General features: G+C 40.9%; 1 protein-coding gene across 4 annotated transcripts in view; it reads right to left on the bottom strand.

Annotated features, from left to right (window-relative positions):
* Window positions 1-26,548, bottom strand: part of OSBPL1A (oxysterol binding protein like 1A) — a 192,139-nt gene that overhangs the window by 32,865 nt on the left and 132,726 nt on the right. For all 4 annotated transcript variants that reach the window (XM_073679177.1, XM_073679176.1, XM_073679178.1 and 1 more), the window contains 3 exons: window positions 13,620-13,695; window positions 10,240-10,374; window positions 588-685 (listed from right to left, as the gene is read on the bottom strand). In XM_073679177.1, the coding sequence (XP_073535278.1) occupies window positions 588-685; window positions 10,240-10,374; window positions 13,620-13,695 (309 nt within the window). The remainder of the gene's footprint in view (window positions 1-587; window positions 686-10,239; window positions 10,375-13,619; window positions 13,696-26,548) is intronic.

Here is a 26,548-nt window from a genome sequence, read left to right as displayed (position 1 = left end):
TTGCAAAACGTTTACATGTTCAATATTATAGAAAATAACGTATCCCTAGCTGATGAAATTTGGATTAAAAATATGAATAGATTTGGATATATCTTTATAGATTTTTAGATCTTTGATACAACTCTTCCAAGACATTTAAAACATCCCTCATTACACCAATAAGGTAGATTATTTGTCCCTGAAGCAATTGAAGGCAGAATTGTTGAAATAGGGAACCACCTTTAGTCTCCACTGCCTTACAGAGAGGAACAACGGCTCTGCACTATGAAAGTCATCTGTCAGTGAAATGTCAGCGAAGCAACTGTTCACAGATTTGTTGATTGTTAGCGCTGATCATGCCAACGTCAAAAAGGACAAATATTCTGTTGTGGTCGGAACAATGAAAACTGTATGTCTTATCAGCTCTATTCATCAATGCTTGGTATGAATTCTATGGATGACATTTTTTCTACCATGAAGAGTCGGGAACCAGTCCAGGTGGTTACAGCTCTAGAACTTGCATCTCTGGTGTAATAAAGTTTTAGTTGTAGACCATACTAAAGAATACTAATATTCATAATTAATTTCTCCTTATCAATTTCTCTTACCGAACTAATTCATATGTTTCACCAAGAAGCGGGTTGAAAGGTTTCCCTGTACGTTCCCACTGTGATGCAACTGCTGAGACGGCGAAAGCAGCAACACACTAAAAAAGATGTAATATTGGGATAAAAAAAATTAGTTTACATTAACTATGTAAAAACATTAGTGTTAATAATGGTGCTACATTCATGAGCTGTTCCAGGCTACGGCCCAGACACTGATCTGCATGAGAATCTGCCTCCAGAGATTATTTTACATGAAAGGGGAAGTTACCAGTGTGAGACATGGAACTAACACAGAACAGGAGAAAAGAACGTTGGCGTCATACAAATACATTAGCAGCTGCAGCTGCCTGTGAGATGGAAGCTGGTGTTGAGAGGAACCTGCAGATGTGTCAAGTATAATCACACCCAGCTCTGCAGTGAGATCAGCAAAAAGAGCGGCCATTACACATCACACTGGTAACACTGGTAACCATTACACATCACACTGGTAACTCCCGCTTTTGTTTATAATAATCTCTGGAGGCAGATCTCATGATCAGTGTCCAGCCCATAGTCCTGAAAAGCTCATTTGCAATGACAGAAAAATTTGAAATCAGATCAAATATAAAAGTTTCATTTTATTCAGCTTCCTATGATCTACATGCCCATATAGACGGCTTAGGAGGGATGATCCCATTGATTGATTCCCTTTAAAGAAGAAATATAGTTCCCAGGGGTCAGACCCTCCAGTATTCAGAATGTTAAAACTTATCCTACTAATATGCCATCTCACATAAGAATACCCTTTTACTGTAAATGCTAATAAACCTATTGGTTTGTATTTATTAGTAAGTTTGTTTTTGTACAATAAATGCATTATTAAAAGGAGGACCTTTCACTATTTTTTTCATATGTAATAGTCTACCTCATTTTAAAGCGGTTAAAGAGCTGATTAAACAGGTTTTTTTCCTTTTTCTCCATTCTGTTGTGGAGACATGAGTTTCTGAATCTTACTCTGCCCAATATGCAAATTTCCTTTTCAACCATGGGAGCGATAAAATAGATTGCTCTCTAAGGGAGTCTACTGTTTCCCCTCTATGATGGTGTCTACTCATAAGAAGGCAGTGTCATAGAGGAGGAATAAAAAGCAAAAGCCCACATAGAATGTCAAAATAGGCATTTTCAGCATAATATAGTGAGCCTTGCTGTGTCCCACTTAACCACATTGAGAATGCCTCACTCCTGTTGCTTACGGTCAATTACAGTGTCAAAAGAGAGGGAGAGTAGCAGTGTGGCACCAACTGGAGCAGTGAAGATCATCATGGGAGCAGTGTTTGTCACATATAACCCTCTGAATCTACTACAGGCATAAGTAGATGGATGTCTGTTGTGGGTAAATTGTTTGAAGGATTTCTTAGAGATGCTATTGTAGAATATCTTAATGATAATAACTGTCTAACTCCATATCAACATGGATTCATGAGGGATCGCTCCTGCCAAACAAACCTGATCGCCTTCTACGAGGAGGTGAGCTCACAGCTGGACCGGGGAGAGTCAGTGGATGTTGTATACCTTGACTTCTCCAAAGCGTTTGATACCGTGCCACACAAAAGGTTGGTATATAAAATGAGAATGCTTGGTCTGGGGGATAATGTGTGCAAGTGGGTAAATAGCTGGCTGAGTGATAGAAAGCAGAGGGTGGTTATCAATGGAGTAAGCTCAGGGTGTGTCAGGGTTACTAGCGGGGTGCCTCAAGGGTCTGTCTTGGGCCCTATATTATTTAATATATTTATTAATGATCTAGTGGAAGGGTTGCATAGTAAAATAGCAATATTTGCAGATGATACTAAACTTTGTAAAGTAGTTAATACAGATGAGGACAGGGCACAGCTACAGGAGGATTTAGATAAATTGGGGAGTTGGGCCAAAAAATGGCAAATGGGGTTCAATGCCAATAAATGTAAGGTCATGCACATGGGAAAGAAAAACAGCAGTCACCCATACATATTAAATGGGAAACCGTTGGGGAAATCTGACATGGAGAAGGACCTGGGCGTCTTGGTTAACAGCAAATTAAATTGGAGTGCCCAGTGTCAGGCAGCAGCTGCGAAGGCAAATAGAGTCATGGCATGCATCAGAAGAGGAATAGGGGCATATGATGAGAACATTGTTCTTCCTCTGTATAAAGCGCTGGTAAGGCCGCACTTAGAATATTGTGCACAGTTCTGGGCTCCGGTGCTCAGGAAAGACATATTGGAGCTAGAGAGGGTACAAAGGAGGGCGACTAAGGTAATAAAGGGAATGGAGGGACTAGAATACCCAGAGAGGTTGTCAAAATTAGGCCTATTTACGTTGGAAAAGAGAAGGCTTAGGGGAGACCTCATAAACATGTATAAATACATCAGGGGGCAGTACAGAGATCTCTCCCATTACCTGTTTATACCAAGGATGGTGACAAAGACGAGGGGGCACACTATGCGTCTGGAGGAAAGGAGGTTCCTGCACCAGCATAGAAGGGGATTCTTTACGGTCAGAGCCGTGAGACTCTGGAACTCTCTGGGAGAGGAAGTGGTGATGTCCAACTCACTTAACGAGTTCAAGAGAGGCCTGGACGCCTTTCTTGAGAACAATAAAATTACATCTTATGCTTAGTTAATTAATCCAGGGATTTAATCTTACTGCCAGATTGGTGTCGGGAAGTGAATTTTTCCTCAGTGATGTAAATTGGCCTATACCGCATGGTTTTTTGTTGCCTTCCCCTGGATCAACGCTGCGGAATAGCTGCAGTGCACAAGAAATAGGCTGAACTGGATGGACGCTTGTCTTTTTTCGGCCTTATAAACTATGTAACTATGTAACTATGATGGCAGGTCACGATACCCGTTCTAGATCCAGAGACATTGTATGTAACGAACAATGCTCCCCATGATTATTTTCACTGCTCCACACACTCCCATGCTGCTGCTCTCCTCCTCTCCTGATGATGAAAGGACAGGATGCGATGGGAGCGAGGCGTTCTCAGCATGGTAAAAAGGAATCTGTCAGCAGGGTTTTGCCATTTAATCTGAGAGCAGCATGATGTAGGGGCTGAGTGCTTTATTCCAGGGATGTGTCACTTACTAGGCTGTGTGCTGTAATCAGAGCTTTATCAGCAGGAGATTATCACTGGAAGCTGCCAATCAGTGGTGTGGACAGGGGTGAGGTTATACACAGCTCAACATAATGACCACTACTACATCTACAGCAGAGAAGACAGGGATTCTATCAAAACTGCACTAAACAGTCCAGTAAGTGATATAGCGCTGGAATCTGGCTCTCTGCCCCTACATCAATGCAGCACCCAGATTACAAAGCCAAAATCTGTTGACCAATTCCCCTTACGTCTAACCAGATAAAGCTGAAGCTGCCGGTTGTGCCACTTCGTGGGCACATTCAACTTTAACACCTTTAAGCCAAGGACATTTTCAGTTTTTGGTTTTCCTCCACCTTCTTCCATGAGCCATAACTTATTTATTTTTCCATCAATCTAGACGTATGAGGGCTTGTTTTTTTGCAGGACGAGTTGAACTTAAACACTTATAATGTAGAAGGTGACAGTTAAACAGGAGCTGTGTAATCATCATCAGTAACTGATGCGAGATTCTGTTTCTATTCCAGTCGACAGCTTGTGTGGTACAGCTTCATCATACAGGATTTTCAGAAATCTACATGCCTTTATGCTCATAGAACATAACTCCTATGACAACTAAGAAAAGGGATAAAATGAACTTTCAGATAGAAATTAACAACTAAAAAAGGTAATACAATGTAGCTATTGGGCTTATTAGAAATGATACAATGTCTGATAACTGAAATAGCTGTGTATCAATTTAAAAAATAACTTTTAATCAGAAATTTATAAAATTAAGGTGCAAGTGCTCACAGACTGACATAAATGCAAAAAAAAGAGTGATCCACTCATACACCCCTTTTCTCCAATATCACACCCAATATACAGACATCAAGTGTTCAAATGACCTTGAATGCATTCAATGGTTGTCCAACCTTTACACAATGCAGGAAAGTTTAACTAGAATAGTCCTACTAGCATGAATCCGTGATCACTCAACAAAAAGCATCTTGTGATACACATCAATGTCCATATTGCCTTAATGCTAAATAAATAAAGGTCAGTGTTAGATACATTGAAAGATGCTTGTTGGACAGGAGAAATACAAAGGTAACAATTGTTTACCTAAAACACAGCAAATCGTAGTATTAGAGTCTTCCCAAAATTAGCCCTCCTTCATGGTTATGATACTTAATTTGCACAGAGAAACCAATGGGCAGGGACAAGACCCGGTTACTTAATAATCCTACAACACATATCCCCAGTTTAAATAGACATGGGAGAAAGGAAGGGAATATATCTAAGAAAATGGAATGATCTCACCCATAACTCTAGAGACTTCTATTATTCATTCTCAATTGAGGTGAGCATCATCTTTAAACGAACCAGCCCAACGCTTTTCTTCAAATTGAGTCTTCAGGGGGAGCAGAGGTTCATAAGTTTCCATTCAGGGGCAAAAGTTTCCCCTAGTTTGCGCTGCTACAGCACATGGGAGGGTCCCTCTTTAAATATTGAGCGCTGCACATGGATTGGTTACAGCGTACCACATGCTGCCATTTCAGATCTGCGCTAAAGCCACTTCCTCCTCTGTGGAACTCTGCCTGACACGCACGCGTCATTTCCGGGGGTGTGGCTATGACGCACTTCCGGGTTTTGCGTGGAAAGCATATTCAATGCGCTCCAAGAAGTGCTCGTCACATCCGGGTGTGCGGCAATGGGCCCAAATAGACGCGCTCGGGTCCATAGCCCTCACACTACCCCTATTGACAGGGAGACAAGCAGTCCATACGGACATGTGCATTCCCCCAAAGCCCATAAGGGACATCTTACAAAATCACTATGTGGACTCTATAAAAGAGCCCCACATGCCCTTTCTCAGCATGTACAGAGTCAAAGATAGTTCAAAATCATGTTTTTATATAAACCGAGGGGGACAATACTAGAAGAGGCAATATCTCTGATTAATCTTACAGCAAGGAAAGTGAAAAACCTGCACCACCTGCAAGCAGCTGCAATAGTCAGTGCAAAGCTGAACATGTACAATGCAGACACCTAAATAGGACTTGGTAACATTTCAGGTGCAAAAGCTCATAAAAAAAGTTTAAACAGTCCAAAATAACCATAAGAAAGAAAAATGAGCTGCACTCACCATTCCTTAAAAGCAGTATCTTTATTCCATAAGAATAAAAAGTCCGGCAAGCAGGGAGAGCGGGGAAGAAAAAAAGCAGACAACAGCTGTTTCGCGTGAAGACACTTCTAGGTCTGTGGGGTTGTAGGGGCTCCTTTCATTGTGGGAGCTGCAAGTCTTGTGATTTTCATCACACAAGGGAAACGTTTTACAGGAAATGTAACAGGTGTGGTTTGAGATTAGACATTTTATCAACTGTCGCACAAAAGGGATTGTATATAAAGCCACATGTGAATGCCAACTTGAATATATAGGTAAAACTAAGCGAGAGTTTCAGAAAAGGGTAGGAGAACACATCAGAGACATCATTAACAAACGAGATACTCCCTTGGCCTGTCACATCAATACCATGCACAAGGGTGATCATAGGAAAGTTACATTCATGGGAATTGACAAAATTACCCCACCAATTAGAGGAGGAGATTGGGATGCCCTAATATTGCAAAAAGAAACCCGGTGGATCTTTGAATTAAGGACCACCACTCCGCTTGGCCTGACTGAACAACTATCCTTTTCTTCCTTTTTAAACACGTAAGGGCCAGGATAGGGACAGTTTAGGCAGGGACAGCCGACGTTGAGTGGGGGCGCCTCTGGCGTAGGATGGTAGGGAGCCAACCTTAACGTAGGTAGGGTATAAGTTAGTCAGGGACAAAAAGAGGGATAGTGCCTATGTTCCTTTTCCTTCTCTCCTTTTGAGGTTTATGTGGTGTCTTTCTGTATGTGCCCAGGTCCGTTTTGTCTCGCACCACCAAAGGGAATTGGTTGCTAAATTTGTAGGGTTATTTGTTTCAAAGAACCCCTCCCTTCCTATTCCTTTCTTGTTATGACCATTTGGTGTTCTATCATCCCCAAATAAAAAACATCAAAATATCAGTGATTACTACCTCTCTTCATTAATGAATTTTACTGCCTAATCAGAGATATTGCCTCTTCTAGTATTGCCCCCCTCGGTTTATATAAAAACATGATTTGAAGTATTTTTGACTCCGTACATGCTGAGAAAGGGCATGTGGGGCTCTTTTATAAAGTCCACATAGTGATGTTGTAAGATGCCCCGTATGGGCTATGGGGGAATGCACATGTCCGTATGGACTGCTTGTCTCCCTGTCAATAGGGGTAGTGTGAGGGCTATGGACCCGAGCGCGTCTATTTGGGCCCATTGCCGCACACCCGGATGTGACGAGCACTTCTTGGAGCGCATTGAATATGCGTTCCATGCAAACCCAGAAGTGCGTCATAGTCACACCTTCGGAAATCCGGAGGTGCGTCATAGCCACACCCCCGGAAATGACGCGTGTGTGTCAGGCAGAGTTCCACAGAGGAGGAAGTGGCTTTAGCGCAGGTCTGGAATGGCAGCATGTGATACGCTGTAACCAATCCATGTGCAGCGCTCAATATTTAAAGAGGGACCCTCCCATGTGCTGTAGCAGCGCAAACTAGGGGAAACTTTTGCCCCTGAATGGAAACTTATGAACCTCTGTTCCCCCTGAAGACTCAATTTGAAGAAAAGCGTCGGGCTGGTTCGTTTAAAGATGATGCTCACCTCAATTGAGAATGAATAATAGAAGTCTCTAGAGTTATGGGTGAGATCATTCCATTTTCTTAGATATATTCCCTTCCTTTCTCCTATGTCTATTTAAACTGGTGATATGTGTTGTAGGATTATTAAGTAACCGGGTCTTGTCCCTGCCCATTGGTTTATCAGTGCAAATTAAGTATCATAACCATGAAGGAGGGCTAATTTTGGGAAGACTCTAATACTACGATTTGCTGTTTTTTAGGTAAACAATTGTTACCTTTGTATTTCTCCTGTCCAACAAGCATCTTTCAATGTATCTGACACTGACCTTTATTTATTTAGCATTAAGGCAATATGGACACTGATGTGTATCACAAGATGCTTTTTGTTGAGTGATCACTGATTCATGCTAGTAGGACTATTCTAGTTAAACTTTCCTGCATTGTGTAAAGGTTGGACAACCATTGAATGCATTCAAGGTCATTTGAACACTTGATGTCTGTATATTGGGTGTGATATTGGAGAAAAGGAGTGTATGAGTGGATCACTCTTTTTTTGCATTTATGTCAGTCTGTGAGCACTTGCACCTTAATTTTATAAATTTCTGATTAAAAGTTATTTTTTAAATTGATACACAGCTATTTCAGTAAATAAGGTAATACTAGCCAATATATATATACTGGGGGACTAGTTAAAAAATGAATAAGGCCCAAAGGGGAAGACAAAAAAAAAACAAAACAAAAAACACTGGGTAACAACTTTAAGGCCCGCTGTTTATCTAGATATGATTTCTACCATTACACTTTATTGCGACATTTTTCACTTCGTAATTCAACAAATAAAATTTTTAGAGATATTTTAATGGGGCAAGTGTCATAATTTACTGATATATTCCTTTAGGCATTATGGAAGGATATACAGTAATGCTTCGTAAATTCATGTCGGTGCTGTATTACAGATCCATACAACCCAACGGTGTGCATGAGCCTGAAGGCTGATTTACTTGTGAATATCAGGCACACATCAGATGAACACACCAGGGTGATCAGCTCTGCACACTTACAGAAACATTTTCTGGTTGTGTGATATTAACACCTTGCAATTCTCTGAAATAGCGATATTTTAATCTGCCACATGCGGTATACCCAGAATAATGCTTTACTGGAGAATCGTATGAAAAGCTACAGTTGAAACCAGAAGTTTACATACACTATATAAAAAGACACATCTGCATGTTTTTCTCAATATCTGACATGAAATCAGAACAAACCTTTCCCGTTTTAGGTCAATTAGGATTACCATAATTTTAAATATTGCCAAATGCCAGAATAATGAGAGAGAGAATTTTTTAAAGCATTTTTATTATTGCAAAGTCAAAAGTTTACATACATTTCATTAGTATTTGGTACCATTGCCCTTAAACTGAATGACTTGGGTCAAACGATTGGGATATCCTTCCACAAGCTTCTCACAATAGTTGGTAGGAATTTGGGTCCATTCCTCCTAACAAAACTGGTGTAACTGATCCAGGTTTGGAGGTCGCCTTGCTCGAACCTGCCTTTTCAGCTTTGCCCATAAATTTTCAATAGGATTGAGATCAGGGCTTTGTGATGGCCACTCCAAAACATTGACTTTGTTACCATTTTGGCAGTATGCTTCGGGTCATTGTCCATTTGGAAGACCCATTTCCGCCCAAGCTTTAACTTCCTGGCTGATGTCTTGAGATGTTGCTTCAGTATTGCCACAATCTTCTTTTCTCATGATTCCATCTATTTTGTGAAGTGCACCAGTCCTTCTTGCAGAAAAACAACCCCACAACATGATGCTGGCACCCTCATGTTTCACATTTGGGATGGTTTTCTTAGGCTTCCAAGCTTCTCCCTTTTTCCTCCAAACATAACGATGGTCATTATGGCCAAAAAGTTCAATTTTAGTTTCATCAGACCACAGGACTTGTCTCCAAAAATTAAGGTCTTTGCTCCTGTGTGCATTTGCAAACATTAATCTGGCTTTTTATGTTTCTTTTGAAGTAATGGCTTTTTCCTGGCACAGTGGCCTTTCAGCCCATGTTGATACAACACTCGTTTCACTGTTGATATTGACACAATCTTACCAGCTTCCGCCATCATCTTCACAAGGTCTTTTGCTTTTGTCCTTGGGTTGATATGCACATGTCGGACCAAAGCACGTTCATCTCTAGTACACAGAACCCGTCTCCTTCCTGAGAGGTATGATGGCTGGGCATTCCCATATTGTTTGTACTTGAGTATAATTGTTCGTATAGATGAATGAGGCAGCTTCAGGTATCTTGAAATCGTACCCAAGGATGAGCCAGACTTGTGCAAGTTCACAATTCTCTTCCCGATATCTTGGCAGATTTCTTTAGACTTTCCCATGATGCTACACAAAGCAGCAGTGTGTTTCAGGTGTGCATTAAAATACATCCACAGGTGTGTCTCTAACTCAAATGTTGCCAAAAAGCAGAAGCTGCCAAACACATGACATCATATGGGCAGTCCAGAATTGTTTAAAGGCATAGTAATCTTAGTGTATGTAAATTTTTGACTTTGCAGCAAGTAATAATAATGCCTTAAAACATTCTCTGGCAAATATTCAAAATTATTGTAATCCTAATTGACCTAAAAACAGGAAAGGTTTATTCTGATTTCATGTCAGATATTGAGAAAAACATGCATATGTGTCTTTTTATATAGTGTATGTAAACTTCTGGATTCAACTGCATGTACACTTATACATTTTAAAACATGCCCCTGCTAGAGTTTGAGCATCTGAAACCCTACGGAGGTTCCGAAAGAATAGAAGCAACATAGAAAAAAATTCCAAGTCAGCAATTTACCTGCATTCTTTCCATCTGGTCTGTACATTGATTTGCTTTATGGATGAGATATGTGTGCTCCATATACTCTGATAGGCGTTGTAGAAAGCTCAGCGGCTCATTGAAAATTACAGGCATTGTGATCTTGGATAATTCCTGTAATGTGCAGAGGAAATGCATTTACATTCATTTTAAATGCGTTACAAATTGATGAAATCGCTTGATATTTTTTTTATTTATTTTTTTTTTTTAGACAGATCCTGTTGGCTTCATCTGTCCATGTATGTTGGTATTAAGCATGCTCTGTAACTTTACTCTATCTATTCCATTAGCTCCACAGCATTAGAAGCCATTTATACAGCACTTTAAGGGAAGCTATAATCAAATAATGACTGTTTAAATCAGGCTTGTGTGTTACATGTGTTTGCTTGTTGGTTTTTTTTAACCCCTAAGGCCCCTTGGCAGATGCATCAGTCATGGAATGGGTCGAGGTATGTGGAGTGAGCTCCCTCCGCATGTGGTTAATGCCAAAGGAATAGATGCCATCTGTATTTAACAACCATGGTCAGAGCCGAGCTCAGCACACTGCTATAAACCATGTAGATCCCACTGTATCTCTGACAATGGCATTTAAAGGCTCCGGTTGCCAACGCTTTTGCGTGCCCCAGGTTTGGCCAACACTGGCTCCCCACGATCAACTTTACAGCCAGGATTCTTCTAAAAGCCCCGGTTGATGCCATATTAGTATACCTGTGGAGCTAGGTGATTTACACTATATATTGCAATACTGTGGCTTTGCATTATATAGTATAAATGATCGCAGAGTCAAGTACGCTGAGGGGACACAAAAATAGGAGTTAAAAATGTCAAAGTTTTTAAAAATATAATAAATATAAAAGCTCAAATCACTCCACACACCCCAATTACAAATACCGAAATGTAAAAAAATATAAAACATCTAGTATTGCCATGTCCATAAAAGTTTGGTCTATCAAAATATAAAATTAATCCAATTTTAAGATGGTATTACACCCCAATGAGGCTTCACTCTGTTCCCCTCTTCCACTCAACTCTGTTGGCGTAATGGTGGCCAAAAATGATCTTTAATCCACATATTTTGGAGCTGTCGAGTAATCACTTCTACTTGGGCGTTTACTTTTCACCTGATCACTTCTCTACTTCACCAAAAAATAAACCCATCTCCTTCTTTAGCATTACTTTTGTTAGACATACATCCTATTCCCTCCAATGGCAGAGTAATTGCCTCACATATTCTTCTAGAATATTACAGGATATTGGAAGTCCCCAGGTATTCATGCCAACAAAGAGATAATACAATCGATAAATAAAACTTGTGCTTTTGAAAAATATTGGTCCCCATCCTGTAGTAATGTGCCCATCCCGCTCCCCATCCTGTAGTAATGTGCCCATCCCGGTCCCCATCCTGTAGTAATGTGCCCATCCCGGTCCCCATCTTGTAGTAATGTGCCCATCCCGGTCCCCATCTTGTAGTAATGTGCCCATCCCGGTCCCCATCTTGTAGTAATGTGCCCATCCCGGTCCCCATTTTGTAGTAATGTGCCCATCCCGGTCCCCATCTTGTAGTAATGTGCCCATGCTGGTCCCCATCCTGTAGTAATGTGCCCATCCCGGTCCCCATCCTGTAGTAATGTGCCCATCCCGGTCCCCATCTTATAGTAATGTGCCCATCCCGGTCCCCATCTTATAGTAATGTGCCCATCCCGGTCCCCATCTTGTAGTAATGTGCCCATCCCGGTCCCCATCCTGTAGTAATGTGCCCATCCCGGTCCCCATCCTGTAGTAATGTGCCCATCCCGGTCCCCATCCTATAGTAATGTGCCCATCCTGGTCCCCATCTTATAGTAATGTGCCCATCCCGGTCCCCATCTTATAGTAATGTGCCCATCCCGGTCCCCATCTTGTAGTAATGTGCCCATCCCGGTCCCCATCTTGTAGTAATGTGCCCATCCCGGTCCCCATCTTGTAGTAATGTGCCCATCCCGGTCCCCATCTTGTAGTAATGTGCCCATCCCGGTCCCCATCTTGTAGTAATGTGCCCATCCTGGTCCCCATCTTGTAGTAATGTGCCCATCCCGGTCCCCATCTTGTAGTATTGTGCCCATCCCTGTCCCTAACTTGTAGAACATTAAACTGAAAAGAATCACTGACTTTGACGATCCTCCGGACCAGGCCGCAATCATTACGGGGACTCCAGTGCCTGCGGCTTTTCCCTGCCTCACGCCCCTAGACTGGCAGGTCTGTCCCTGTGTGTATGTGGAGAGGCCTTTCATTCTTGGGGCGTTAGAATGACAGGAGTCACAGTGAACCAGCACATTGGACTCGTCCTCCTTGTAACATTGTCTTTGGCTGGCTTTTAAAAGAACGTATTCTCTGATCCATACATGGCTACAATAATGCAGTGTGCACGATTCATGGTCCCTATGGTTTGAGCCGCATGGATTATCTGTGAGATTCACATTAGCTAAATGTTTAGAATTATCTAAAATGGTCATTTCTACATAAATCAAACAGTGCAACTTATGAAAAAAGGAGACTGATTAGTGGCTATAACATTAATGTTCATATCTGGTTCTCCATCTCCCTTCACAAGGTGTGTGACAGTCCAGTTTCCAATTTGATTTTAAGTTCTTTAAAAAAGCAGCGCCATTACTTACTATCCAAATTATATGGCAGCATGAAATAAGCGGATATATTGCAGATACATAGTTTTGTTACTTCATGGAACAATGTACACACAATGTAACAATTAAAGGGAACCTGACAACAAATACATGCTGCTCGAGCCCCAGGTATCATGTATCAGGCACCGGCTGTATGGCTTCAGCAATGTATGTTAGACTCTGCTGCCTGTGGCATGGCTGCACAGAAGACTAGTCAGGCAGGTGGATCTCTGGAGGCCTCTCCCCACCCGCTGCCCTGGAGGGACCGGTCTGCCCCTATACAGGCACACAGTGAGACCTGTAAGCCATTGGCAGGGGGCGGGGAGAAGCCGCGTGGGACCCGCCTGGCCGACTAGTCTCCCGTGCTGCTCGGTCCCTGGCAGCTTTTAAAGTAAGTTTTCTCTGAAATGCTGCAGTTTTTCAGAGTCAAACATGCCAGGCTGAGATCATAAAGCCAGTGCCCGATACATGCTGCTCGTGGCTCGGGTATCATGTGTCTACTGTCAGGTTCCCTTTAATTATTTTACAGCATTTTTACAATCATTCTCTATTGTACTTCATTTGAAATGTCCCAGTGGAAACCAACGAGAACAAAAAATTAAATAAAATAAAACCAGAAATAAATGAGCTCCATAAAGGAAGACAAACGTTGATTTTCATTAATTTAATTGAACAGATAGTAGAGAAGAATGTCCTTACCATTCCAATGCACTTTCTTAAAATACTCCAAATACTGAAATCATTTCTGGAAAACATTGGGGACGGCAAAGTCGTTCTGACAAAAGAAACATACAATGTTCAGTCATGGGAGACCTTAGTTCAGAAATAGAAGCGAGCATTTTGCGGCACTAAATCCACAGGCAGAATCTGAAGGTTTGTGTGGGTAAAGGCAGTGCATGCTGATTTACTCCTGGGACGCGGTCCCTGACAAAAAAGCGGATTTATTTAGAGATTTTATCAATGCAGTTAGTAATAAAAATATAAAACAAACATTGTAGAAATCGGTTCATAATAATTTTATATATGCATGCCTAAGATTAGCGTTATTAACTGCAGCAATTTCCAAATCATAGACTATTTTCTGACTTCATCAGGCGCTTAATTGAAAAATACTAGCTTTCCAACCAAATTAAAACCTAAAAAAAAAAAAAAAAACCCCACATAATTAACAATAATAATAACATCATATATTATACATAAAAATACATTTGGCACTCATCCCTAATCCAGCATTGTAAGACTTAATACAATCTTAGAGAAGTAAGTGTGATGAGCAGTGATTCACTTTAACTTGCATATCCTGAACAATATAAGTGTATCTGACAGCAGGATTTTGCCATGTAATCTGAAGGCAGCAGGCGATAGGGGCTGAGACACAGAATTCAGAAATATGTCGTCAAAGTGCGGGCTGTTTACTAACGGTGATTGATTTATCACTAAGAATTTAACATTGCCGGACTAGTCCGGCAACGCCTTCTCCTGTGATAAGTACCTCACCATCTATAGACATTTAAACTTATCACGTTTACCCACAAAGCACTCCATGCTTCAGTACACCCCTACATCTCCTCTCTTGTCTCAGTCTACCATGCTACACGTGCCCTCCGTTCTGCCAGTGACTTAAAACTAAAATCCTCCATAATCTGAACTTCCCACTCCCGTCTCCAAGATTTCTCGTGTGCTGCGCCAATTCTTTGGAATGCACTACCCAGGACAGTTCGATTAATTTCCAATATCCACAGTTTCAAGCAGACCCTAAAAACCCATTTCTTTAGACTGGTGTATCGCCGCCACACACTATCTGTCCGTCAAAGTTTTCCCCCATATTAAAATCTTCTTCAATTTCAGGTTCATACCAACCCTGCACATAATAGCCTCGGTCAAGACTGTACACATACTGGCTGGCGACCAGTCCATGCATTATCTATCCTATTTAGTATATCAAGGCTGCATTATACAATATATGTTCATTCTATCTTTTGTGTCTCCCCCATTTCCTCATAGACTGTAAGCTTGCGAGCAGGGCCCTCACTCCTTTCGATATGAAATATGCTTATTCTGTATTGTCTGTATAAGTCCCCCCTAAAATTTGTAAAGTGCTGCAGAATATGTTGGCGCTATAAAAATAACAAAATATTATTATAAAAAAATTATTATTGTATATAGACAGCCTGGGCAGGAGAAGCTTTCTCAGCTCTGCTTCATTCTAAATCTAAAAACAGATTGTGTGAGAATGGCTGCACCCAGTAATCTAAGTGATACATCGTTGGATTCAGCTTCTCATTGCCTACCTCAGGTTGCTCTCAGATGAGGTAGCAAAAATCTGCTGATAGGTTATCTTCTGGAGAAGAGTTAAAGGGAATCTATCAGCAGATTTCCTGTAAATCAATGTATGGCCCACTGTCAGAGAGACACTAAGAAAATATTAACTACTTCTACCAAGCCCCTCTTCACCCCTCCCTTATCCCCCATCTGTCACAAGAGGAGAGCTGACCGTACAGAATCTGTCTCTCTGCAAATTATCACCTATAGCAGAAGTGACTTGTAAAGCTACAACCTAATTAAAATGCGAGGGACTCTCTCCCTGGCAGAAGCAAGGGATGATTAGACACAGGCTTGCGATCAATTTACACGTAACTGTTGAAACTTGATTTCCCGGACGTCAAAGGGAGTTTTAGCCAAAGCCCCAGTCCGACCGGAGCCGATATGAAATATGGAATAACTTAAGTTCCATAACTCTGATAATAATGGGACCCATATTTTTAGTGGCAGGGTCAGCCAAGTAACAAGATGCTTATTTTTTCGTAGCCGTAAGCCCCTCCGGGGAGCTGTGGCGCAAAATTAACAAAATAGCAGATCACAACTACGCCATGTGTGGTCTCTAAATTATGGTAAATTCATAATGGAAAATATGGCGAGTTGTACTTTTAAACGCCATCACTGGTTTTACCATATCGTGTACTGGAAAACGGGGAAAAAATTCCAAGTGCGATGAAATTGCAAAAAAAAAAATGTAATTCCACAGTTGTTTTTGGGTTGTTGTTTTTTTACCACGTTCACTGAATTCTAAAACTGACCTGCCATTATTATTCTCCAGGTCATTAGAAGTTCGTAGACACCAAACATGTATAGGTTCTTTTTTATTTAACTGGTGAAAAAAAAATCCAAAGTTAGCTATATAAAAAAAAAAAAAAAAAAAAGCGGCATTTTCCGAGACCCGTAGCGTCTCCATTTCTCGTGATCTGGGGCCAGGTGAGGACTTATTTTGTGTGCAGAGCTGACGTTTTTATTGATCCTATTTTGGGATAAATCCAATGTTTTGATCGCCCGTTATTGCATTTTATTGCAATGTTGCGACGACCAAGAGAACGTAATTCTGGCGGTAAGAATTTTTTTCTCGTTACGCCGTTTACCAATCAGATTAATTCTTTTTTTACATTGATAGATCGGGTGATTCTGAACGCGTCGATACCAAATATGTGTATGTGGGAATTTTTTTTTTAGTATTTTATTTTGAATGGGGCGAAAGGGGAGTGATTTAAACATAACATACATATATATATATACATATATATACACACACATATATATATATATATATATATATATATATATATATATATATATATATATATATATATATATATACACACACACACATATATATATATATATATATATATATATATATATATATATATATATATACATATACACACACACACATATATATATATATATATATATATATATATATATATATATATTTTACAGTCATGGCCAAAAGTTTTGAGAATGACACCAAAATTATATTTTCACATGATCTGCTGGCCTCTGGTTTTTATTAGTGTTTGTCTGATGTTTATATCACATACAGAAATATAATTGCAATCATATTAGGAGTACCAATAGGTTATATTGACAGTTAGCAAGTCAATATTTGCAGTGTTGCCCCTTCTTCAAGACCTTTGTACTTCTCCCTGGCATGCTCTCAATCAACTTTTGGACCAAATCCTGACTGATAGCAGTCCATTCTTGCATAATCAATGCTTGCATTTTGCCAGAATTTGTTGTTTTTTTGTTTGACAATGTGTAGCTTTTTTTACTTAAGTTTTTTTGAGACCCTATTGACTACTTGCAACAAAACTTTTGATGGTTCTGTGATCATGCCCCAATATCTTAAAAGTCTTACAGAAGGATGCAGCAGTTGTAAGGGGGGGGAAGAGAGGTTGTCTTGAGCGAGGGGTTGCTGCGTTCCCACACCCTGGCAGCCTACAGTCATGGCCAAAAGTTTTGAGAATGACACCAAAATTATATTTTCACATGATCTGCTGGCCTCTGGTTTTTATTAGTGTTTGTCTGATGTTTATATCACATACAGAAATATAATTGCAATCATATTAGGAGTACCAATAGGTTATATTGACAGTTAGCAAGTCAATATTTGCAGTGTTGCCCCTTCTTCAAGACCTTTGTACTTCTCCCTGGCATGCTCTCAATCAACTTTTGGACCAAATCCTGACTGATAGCAGTCCATTCTTGCATAATCAATGCTTGCATTTTGCCAGAATTTGTTGTTTTTTTGTTTGACAATGTGTAGCTTTTTTTACTTAAGTTTTTTTGAGACCCTATTGACTACTTGCAACAAAACTTTTGATGGTTCTGTGATCATGCCCCAATATCTTAAAAGTCTTACAGAAGGATGCAGCAGTTGTAAGGGGGGGGAAGAGAGGTTGTCTTGAGCGAGGGGTTGCTGCGTTCCCACACCCTGGCAGCCTACAGTCATGGCCAAAAGTTTTGAGAATGACACCAAAATTATATTTTCACATGATCTGCTGGCCTCTGGTTTTTATTAGTGTTTGTCTGATGTTTATATCACATACAGAAATATAATTGCAATCATATTATGAGTACCAATAGGTTATATTGACAGTTAGAATGAGTTAATGCAGCAAGTCAATATTTTCAGTGTTGCCCCTTCTTCTTCAAGACCTCTGTAATTCTCCCTGGCATGCTCTCAATCAACTTTTGGACCAAATTCTGACTGATAGCAGTCCATTCTTGCATTTTGCCAGAATTTGTTGGTTTTTGTTTGTCCACCCGTCTCTTGATGATTGACCACAAGTTCTCAATGGGATTAAGATCTGGGGAGTTTCCAGGCCATGGACCCAAAATCTCTGTTTTGTTCCATGAGCCATTTAGTTATCACCTTTGCTTTATGGCAAGGTGCTCCATCATGCTGGAAAAGGCATTGTTGGGCGCTAAACTGCTCTTGGACGGTTGGGAGAAGTTGCTCTTGGAGGACATTCTGGTACCATTCTTTATTCATGGCTGTGTTTTTAGGCAAGACTGAGTGAGCCGATTCCCTTGGCTGAGAAGCAACCCCACACATGAATGGTTTCAGGATGCTTTACAGTTGGCATGAGATCAGACTGGTGGTAACGCTCACCTCTTCTCCGAATAAGCTGTTTTCCAGATGTCCGAAACAATCAAAAAGGGGATTCATCAGAGAAAATGACTTTGCCCCAGTCCTCAGCAGTCCACTCCCTGTACCTTTTGCAGAATATCAGTCGGTCCCTGATGTTTTTTCTGGAGAGAAGTGGCTTCTTTGCTGCCCTCCTTGAAACCAGCCCTTGCTCAAAGAGTCTCCGCTTCACAGTGCGTGCAGAAGCACTCACACCAGCCTGCTGCCATTCCTGAGCAAGCTCGGCACTGCTGGTAGTCCGATCCCGCTGAAACAGTTTTAAGATACGGTCCTGGCGCTTGCTGGTCTTTCTTGGGCGCCCTGGAGCCTTTTTGACAACAATGGAAGCTCTCTCCTTGAAGTTCTTGATGATGCGATAGATTGTTGAGTGAGGTGCAATCTTTGTAGCTGCGATACTCTTCCCTGTTAGGCCATTTTTGTGCAGTGCAATGATGGCTGCACGTGTTTCTTTAGAGATAACCATGGTTAACTGAAGAGAAACAACGATACCAAGAACCAGCCTCCTTTTAAAGTGTCCAGTGATGTCATTCTTACTTAATCATGACTAATTGATCGCCAGCCCTGTCCTCATCAACACCCACACCTGTGTTAATGGATCAATCACTAAAACGATGTTAGCTGCTTTTAAGGCAGGACTGCAATGATGTTGAAATGTGTTTTGGGGGTTAAAGTTCATTTTCTGGGCAAATATTGACTTTGCAAGTACAGTAATTGCTGTTAAGCTGATCACTCTTTGACATTCAGGAGTATATGCAAATTGCCATTACAAAAAATGAAGTAAACTTTGGAAAAATTACTATTTGTCTCATTCTCAATACTTTTGGCCATGACTGCATGTGTGTGTGTGTATATATATATATATATATATATATATATATATATATATATATATATATATATATATATATATATATATATATATATATATATATATATATATATATATATATATACACACATTTTATAGAATTTTCTGCATGCGACTAGAAGCAGCAGTTTCCTGATCGCTTCTAATGCATACAGGCGACGAGTAGCTCGCCTGTATTCAGGAGAAATGCTCCTGTGCTATGAGCACCGACCACTAGGTGGTGCTCATAGCTAGCGAGACATGACAACCACAGGGGTCTGCTGCAGACCCCGGGTTGCCATGCCCACCCATCAGTGACCCGCGATCACGGGGTCACTGATGGGCGTGGCTAAGGCCACGGTGGAATATTGCGTGATCTTTCCAGTGTCATCCCTGTGGGAACCCTGACACCCATTAATAAGTTTAAAACATGACTAGGAATATCAGCAAAACCAGAGACACATTCACAGACAGATATTTCGGATTTCTTGCTCCTCACTAGTACAGAGCAGGGTACTGGATTGCTGGGAGAGGAGCTTTCAATGCCGCTCATTCAGCTGATGTATCACTAGTCCACCTGGATCTCTGAAAGGAGAACCAGTACAACAAAGACTGGTCTGGTTTTATAGCCTAGTCAATGAGTAGGCTGCAGAGGATGCAATTACCTTTTGTCATACTGTATTTTCCTGTTTGGAAGTCGCCCTCTGAAAGTTTAGAGCAAAAGCGTGCACCAAAAAGTCAGGCAGAACCACCGGGGAAGACTCTTGAAGAAAACGCCAACACTATTTTTACGAAGCATTTTTGCCTTGAAAAAACATATGAGTACCGCTGCCATCTTAAAGATGCCGTGTGCAAATACCCTTTAACAGGTTTTGAAACCCTTTAAAGGAAAAAGTTAGTGTATTTTTACCCCATTTTTGTGAAACATCCAAAATATCTGGCATACATAAAATCACTCCAGTGAGGATTGGGTTACATTTGCGCCAAATTTTGTGTTTTGTTTTTTTTTTTTTCTTTAAAGTCTCACTTTGATGAATCTAACTGTGGCTGTCAAAAATCACAGTTACGTAAAAAATCAGAAAGCTAAACAACAAAAGACACTTTAAAAAAAGCGCAAATTATTTGATGAATTTCTTAGGTTTAAAGGGCAACGTTTCTCCTTGTGGAGAGTGACACACCGGCTCTGGTATGCCAAGGAAAGGAGGCGAATTACCATGCAATGCTCCTCTGGGAAATTTAATATGCAATTGCCTCTTCAGAGAAGAAGAGGACTTGAAATCTATAGCGCCACCTATCGGAAGCAGCAATCCTACAAGTCACTATCGACCCTTTAACAAGCCTTGCAATATGACTTAGAAATTCTGATTTGGCGTTTATCCAACTTGCAGACAAATACGTATATAATGTATGTCACTCTACACAGGGCGAAACATTACCCTTTAAACCTCAGTCCAGAGCCTCTCACCTAGCCAAATCAATTCTCATACTTTGCACTGACAAGGGGCTATACCCTGAAACACTGTCTGGCTTATGGGCCAGTCGCACCATGCCCTTGCCTCCTGTTCATCTTCCGCCTGATGTCACCGCTATCCGCATCCTCAGGATGCAGACAGCGGTGAATACATTGATCGAGGACGGGCTGTCGGCTCCTCCTTCCACCAATCAGCGTGTGCATTTGAGACACTGACTTCACTTTGTCGCATCTGCTGCGTGGAGAGTCAGTGCACTGGAGACCAGAGCAGATCGCCGGGTGAATGAGAGCAAGATAAGCATGTGCTTTTCTTTTCCATATGTGTATGTAATGTTTGCTTATATATAGATATAGGAGGCCATGTGGGGGCTCATTCTGTATACTGGGAGGCTACGTGGGGCCTCATACTGTATGCAGGGAGGCTCATACTATATACATGCAGGATAGTGGGGGCTCATACTGTATATAGGGGCTAATACTGTATACAGAGGGCTATGTGAGGGCTCAATGTATATAGGAGGCTATGTGAGGGCAGTATGTGAGCTCATACGTCATATAGGGGGATGTTTGCACACTTAACAATGCTCAATATTAAGTGATCTAATATTAATATAAAATTATAATAGGTTGAAATTTATTCTGGTTAATATTAACCTATTAGTTCGGTCCGCCATAACAGTCACGTCTCTCATGTGGCACTTTGGGAAAATTAATTGTTCACCCCTGCTACAGGCAATTTATTCCTTACTATAGAAGGACTATTCCTTATAAAATAAAAAAAAAGTAATGCACTGTCTACTGGATGAGGGATGACGTGCGGATCTTTAGGGGTCCAACTACTGGGAACATGAGTGATCCTCACAGCATGGGGCTTGCAGCCCCGTCATGGATGGGAGAGAGGTGCATGTGCGCAGTCGTTGCTCCATTCATGGTTCATGGGACTAATGGAAATTGCGAAGTGCTGTGTGGACAGCCCCATATATAATGAATAGTCAAAGTAATCCATTCAGAACAGGGCTGTAGACCACTATTTTGCCACAAAAAAATTATACTGCCTGCATCCCAGCATGTCCCCTATCACATTTGCTAAATTTGAAAAAGTGGCCAACCCCTTTAAATCACAGAATACATATTTCCTCTCCGTATTCAATAAGGTCTTCATTAAAGCATAAAATCGTATAAAAAAATATCTAGTGCAACAATATATAATTCTGTGGGAATTTATTAGTATACATGCTATAAATTAAATTAAAGTATTACTGATCTGCAGTAATAAAAATATCCCCTTGCCATTGGAAGAAATCTTTGAGCAGCGTGCTGTAGGCCTTAATCTCTCCACATTTAAATTGGAACATTTTTACAAAAATTCCAGCAGACTTGAGAGAAAGACTAACTCCCTGCAATGCTATTCTACTACTGAATGCAAACCTAGCAGACCTCATGGTAAAGTTAATGGGGTCTGCAGAACTGGGTGGTATTATATGGCAAAACAAGCAGCGAGTAGTGAATTAAATTAGGAATATAGGCCACAAGATGAACATGAACAGAGCACTGATGACAATGGACCTCTCAAATCTAAGACATCTTACAAAAATGTTCCAAGTGAGGACAGCCTCTTTATGTTTTTACTTAAATGGATGCAGCATTTGGATTTCAAAATCATTGTTGCAATTGGGTTTCAGTAAAATGTTTGCACAGTTTGCCTTCTACAGCCCCAGTGCCGTCTATTGTGGACTGCTGAATGAGATAACTAAAGCCCCCATCTCACATAGCGAGATCGCTAGCGAGATCGCTGCTGTGTCACGGTTTTGGTGACATAACAGCGACCTCACCAGAGATGTCGCTATGTGTGACACTTTGCAACGATCAGGCCCCTGCTGTGAGGTCGCTGATCGCTGCAAAGTGTCCTGGACCATTTTTTGGTCGTTGCTCTCCCGCTGGTCAGCACACATCACTGTGTGTGACCAGCGATCAGGCTGGTAACCATGATAAACATCGGGTTACTAGGGGCACATGCGCTGTTTATCATGGTTACGAGCCTGCTAAAGTGAGCGGTAACCTCCCGCTCACTGTAGCAGAGTGGTAACCATGATAAACAACGGGTTACTAGGAGCGCGTGTGCCCCTAGTAACCCGATGTTTACCATAGCTACCAGCCTGCTCCTGCTTCAGCAGGCTCTTAACCAGGACATCGTGGAAAGATTCTTTCCACGATGTCGCTGCTCCCCTGATCGTTGGTGAGCCTGCCTGTTTGACAGCTCACCAGCGACCACATAGCGACGCAGCAACGATCCCTGACAGGTAGTATCATTGTCGGGATCGTTGCAGCGTCGCTAAGTGTGACGGGGCCATAAGAATCAGTCAGTGAGCTTATCTGTCTGGAGAGTTTGTAACACTGTCTGTCTTTCTTGGATCTCTTCTTAGCCCTTCATGAATACTGATCACATGATAGTAGAAGGGAAACAAAAATCCAATAAAAGCCAAAACAGCGCAACAGTTTTAATAAAACTTCGTTGCAAAAATAAATTTTAGTCTCAAATGCATTGAAGTTATTTTTTTTTTTTTTTTAGACCCAAAGGTGGACAAGCTTTTAAAGAACAAAATGTTCATACTTTGAGAAAACACAATACAGTTTCATATAAAAGATTACAATACAACCATATCAAAGGTTACTGAAACAGGATACAAAAAAGAAAGAAAAACTCCATCATACTCATCAGCAAGTCCTTCACAGGGATTAGTAATTTAATAAAACGATAACAGACAACCAACAAATAAACTGGCAAGTCAATTAAATAAATCTGCGTTCAGGAACCGAACAATCTTAGGAGCTGAAGTGAAGTTGTTTCACAACAATTGTATTTATTTTCATGCTGTTGTAAGGGTTAAAGCTGAGCGCCCCTCTAACTATTGGAGAAAAAGTGCTCCCAAGAGATCTAGCATGTTCACATTTACGTTACTCATTACCGCCTACAACCAGCTACATTATTGAATGTGATCATGTTGACAACCTCTTTTTTATGATAAATCGGGTGGCAGAGAGTGGCTGTAATCTTCTCCGCGATGTGATACCATATAAACTATTACTTAAAAGCTCCACACAAAACCCTTGTTCATGGTCACCAGCATTCAAGAGCTATTCACTAGGATAAAAAAATAAAAAATTGGATGAATAAAACATTACTTTGGCAGTCTATTCACATGGTGATGTAGGCATGTAAGACACATGACTGCTCAGGCCAATGATTGTCTGCAGGGGTCACGTGAATAATGTATGGCACGTAATCATTGCAAGAAATAATCATAGATGGGCAAGAACAATCCAACTTCTTATCAGGGAAATTGAACAGGAGCAAAGTTTTTTTTTTTTTTTTAACTTCTTTAATTTATGGCCTCAGTTTATAATTTAATGTTAAATGATGTATATTTCTAAGAATTCCTTTTTCGGCAAAATTTAAACTAGCTGCAAACAAGTGTAAAGCTCAAAATGCAAAGCTGGTCATGTAAATCGCCAATAATGTATAGATTAGTACATTTAATAATTTCTCAAGCCTTTATAGCCGGTAAGGCTAAAACCTTCAGTTGATTTTCTCAAGCATCAAAATAATAGACCAGCTACATGATCACTATTCATTTGCCCAGCACGCATTTTACAAATCGTCGAACGTTCACACGCAATATTTTACATTTCGCCATGTGTCAGTGAGCAATGGTCAGTGGTTCCATTCTCAAACCATTTCATGCAAAACGAATCAGCATTTGTGAACAAAACATTTAGTCCCAACTTACAGTACAGACCAAAAGTTTGGACACACCTTCTCATTTAAAGATTTTTCTGTATTTTCATGACTATGAAAATTGTACATTCACACTGAATGTATTATGAAAACTATGAATTAACACATGTGGAATTATATACTTAACAAAAAAGTGTGAAACAACTGAAATTATGTCTTATATTCTAGGTTCTTCAAAGTAGCCACCTTTTGCTTTGATGACTGCTTTGCACACTCTTGGCATTCTCATGATGAGCTTCAAGAGGTAGTCACCGGAAATGGTCTTCCAACAATCTTGAAGGAGTTCCCAGAGATGCTTAGCACTTGTTGGCCCTTTTGCCTTCACTCTGCGGTCCAGCTCACCCCAAACCATCTCGATTGGGTTCAGGTCTGGTGACTGGAGGCCAGGTCATCTGGCGTAGCACCCCATCACTCTCCCTCTTGGTCAAATAGCCCTTACACAGCCTGGAGGTGTGTTTGGGGTCATTCTCCTGTTGAAAAATAAATGATGGTCCAACTAAACGCAAACCGGATGGAATAGCATGCCGCTGCAAGATGCTGTGGTAGCCATGCTGGTTCAGTATACCTTCAATTTTGAATAAATCCCCAACAGTGTCACCAGCAAAGCACCCCCACACCATCACACCTCCTCCTTCATGCTGCACGGTGGGAACCAGGCATGTAGAGTCCATCCGTTCACCTTTTCTGCGTCGCACAAAGACACGGTGGTTGGAACCAAAGATCTCAAATTTGGACTCATCAGACCAAAGCACAGATTTCCACTGGTCTAATGTCCATTCCTTGTGTTCTTTAGCCCAAACAAGTCTCTTCTGCTTGTTGCCTGTCCTTAGCAGTGGTTTCCTAGCAGCTATTTTACCATGAAGGCCTGCTGCACAAAGTCTCCTCTTAACAGTTGTTGAAGAGATGTGTCTGCTGCTAGAACTCTGTGTGGCATTGACCTGGTCTCTAATCTGAGCTGCTGTTAACCTGCGATTTCTGAGGCTGGTGACTCGGATAAACTTATCCTCAGAAGCAGAGGTGACTCTTGGTCTTCCTTTCCTGGGGCAGTCCTCATGTGAGCCAGTTTTTTTGTAGTGCTTGATGGTTTTTGCAACTGCACTTGGGGACACTTTCAAAGTTTTCCCGATTTTTCGCACTGACTGACCTTCATTTCTTAAAGTAATGATGGCCACTCGTTTTTCTTTACTTAGCTGCTTTTTTCTTTCCATAATACAAATTCTAACAGTCTATTCAGTAGGACCATCAGCTGTGTATCCACCTGACTTCTGCACAACACAATTGATGGTCCCAACCCCATTTATAAGGCAAGAAATCCCACTTATTAAACCCGACAGGGCACACCTGTGAAGTGAAAACCATTTGAAGCTCATCAAGAGAATGCCAAGAGTGTGCAAAGCAGTCATCAAAGCAAAAGGTGGCTACTTTGAAGAACCTAGAATATAAGACATTTTCAGTTGTTTCACACTTAAGTATATAATTCCACATTTGTTAATTCATAGTTTTGATGCCTTCAGTGTGAATGTACAATTTTCATAGTAATGAAAATACAGAAAATCTTTAAATGAGAAGGTGTGTCCAAACTTTTGGTCTGTACTGTATATGACAGTTACTGTGCATGATTAGTCCTAAGCATTGGAATCTGAGCGATTATCTACTTGTCTTATTGGATTTTAACCCTCTACAAATGTACTGTACAGTGCAACATGAACTGTATCCATCACTGCCTCATGGATAAGGAAGCAGGTATACATTATCTGTCATGGATGAATGAATCACTGGAGGAAGGATAGTAAAGGACCTGAAGGTCCAGTAACAGGCACTTTGGTCATGATATAATGGGATTGGCTCGTGAGGGTGGCAACACTTATGTAACATTGTGGATTTATCTGAAGAATGTTGTTGTTGCCGCCATGTTTATATGCCCTGATGTTATATCGTGCTCCTCTGTTGCTCGTGTGTAAAAAGCTGAAGGGTCCTGCCGCAAGACTGTCAGTGACGCGGGGAACAAAAAGTAGCCTCTCCGACACCC

The sequence above is a fragment of the Phyllobates terribilis genome, unplaced genomic scaffold (assembly GCF_046119375.1).
Source record: "Phyllobates terribilis strain yellow unplaced genomic scaffold, ASM4611937v1 Scaffold_4__5_contigs__length_816908805, whole genome shotgun sequence".
In the NCBI taxonomy this organism is placed as follows: Eukaryota; Metazoa; Chordata; class Amphibia; order Anura; family Dendrobatidae; genus Phyllobates; species Phyllobates terribilis.
Note: the sequence above shows the minus strand (reverse complement) of the source record. Positions and strands in the feature narration are given on the sequence as shown.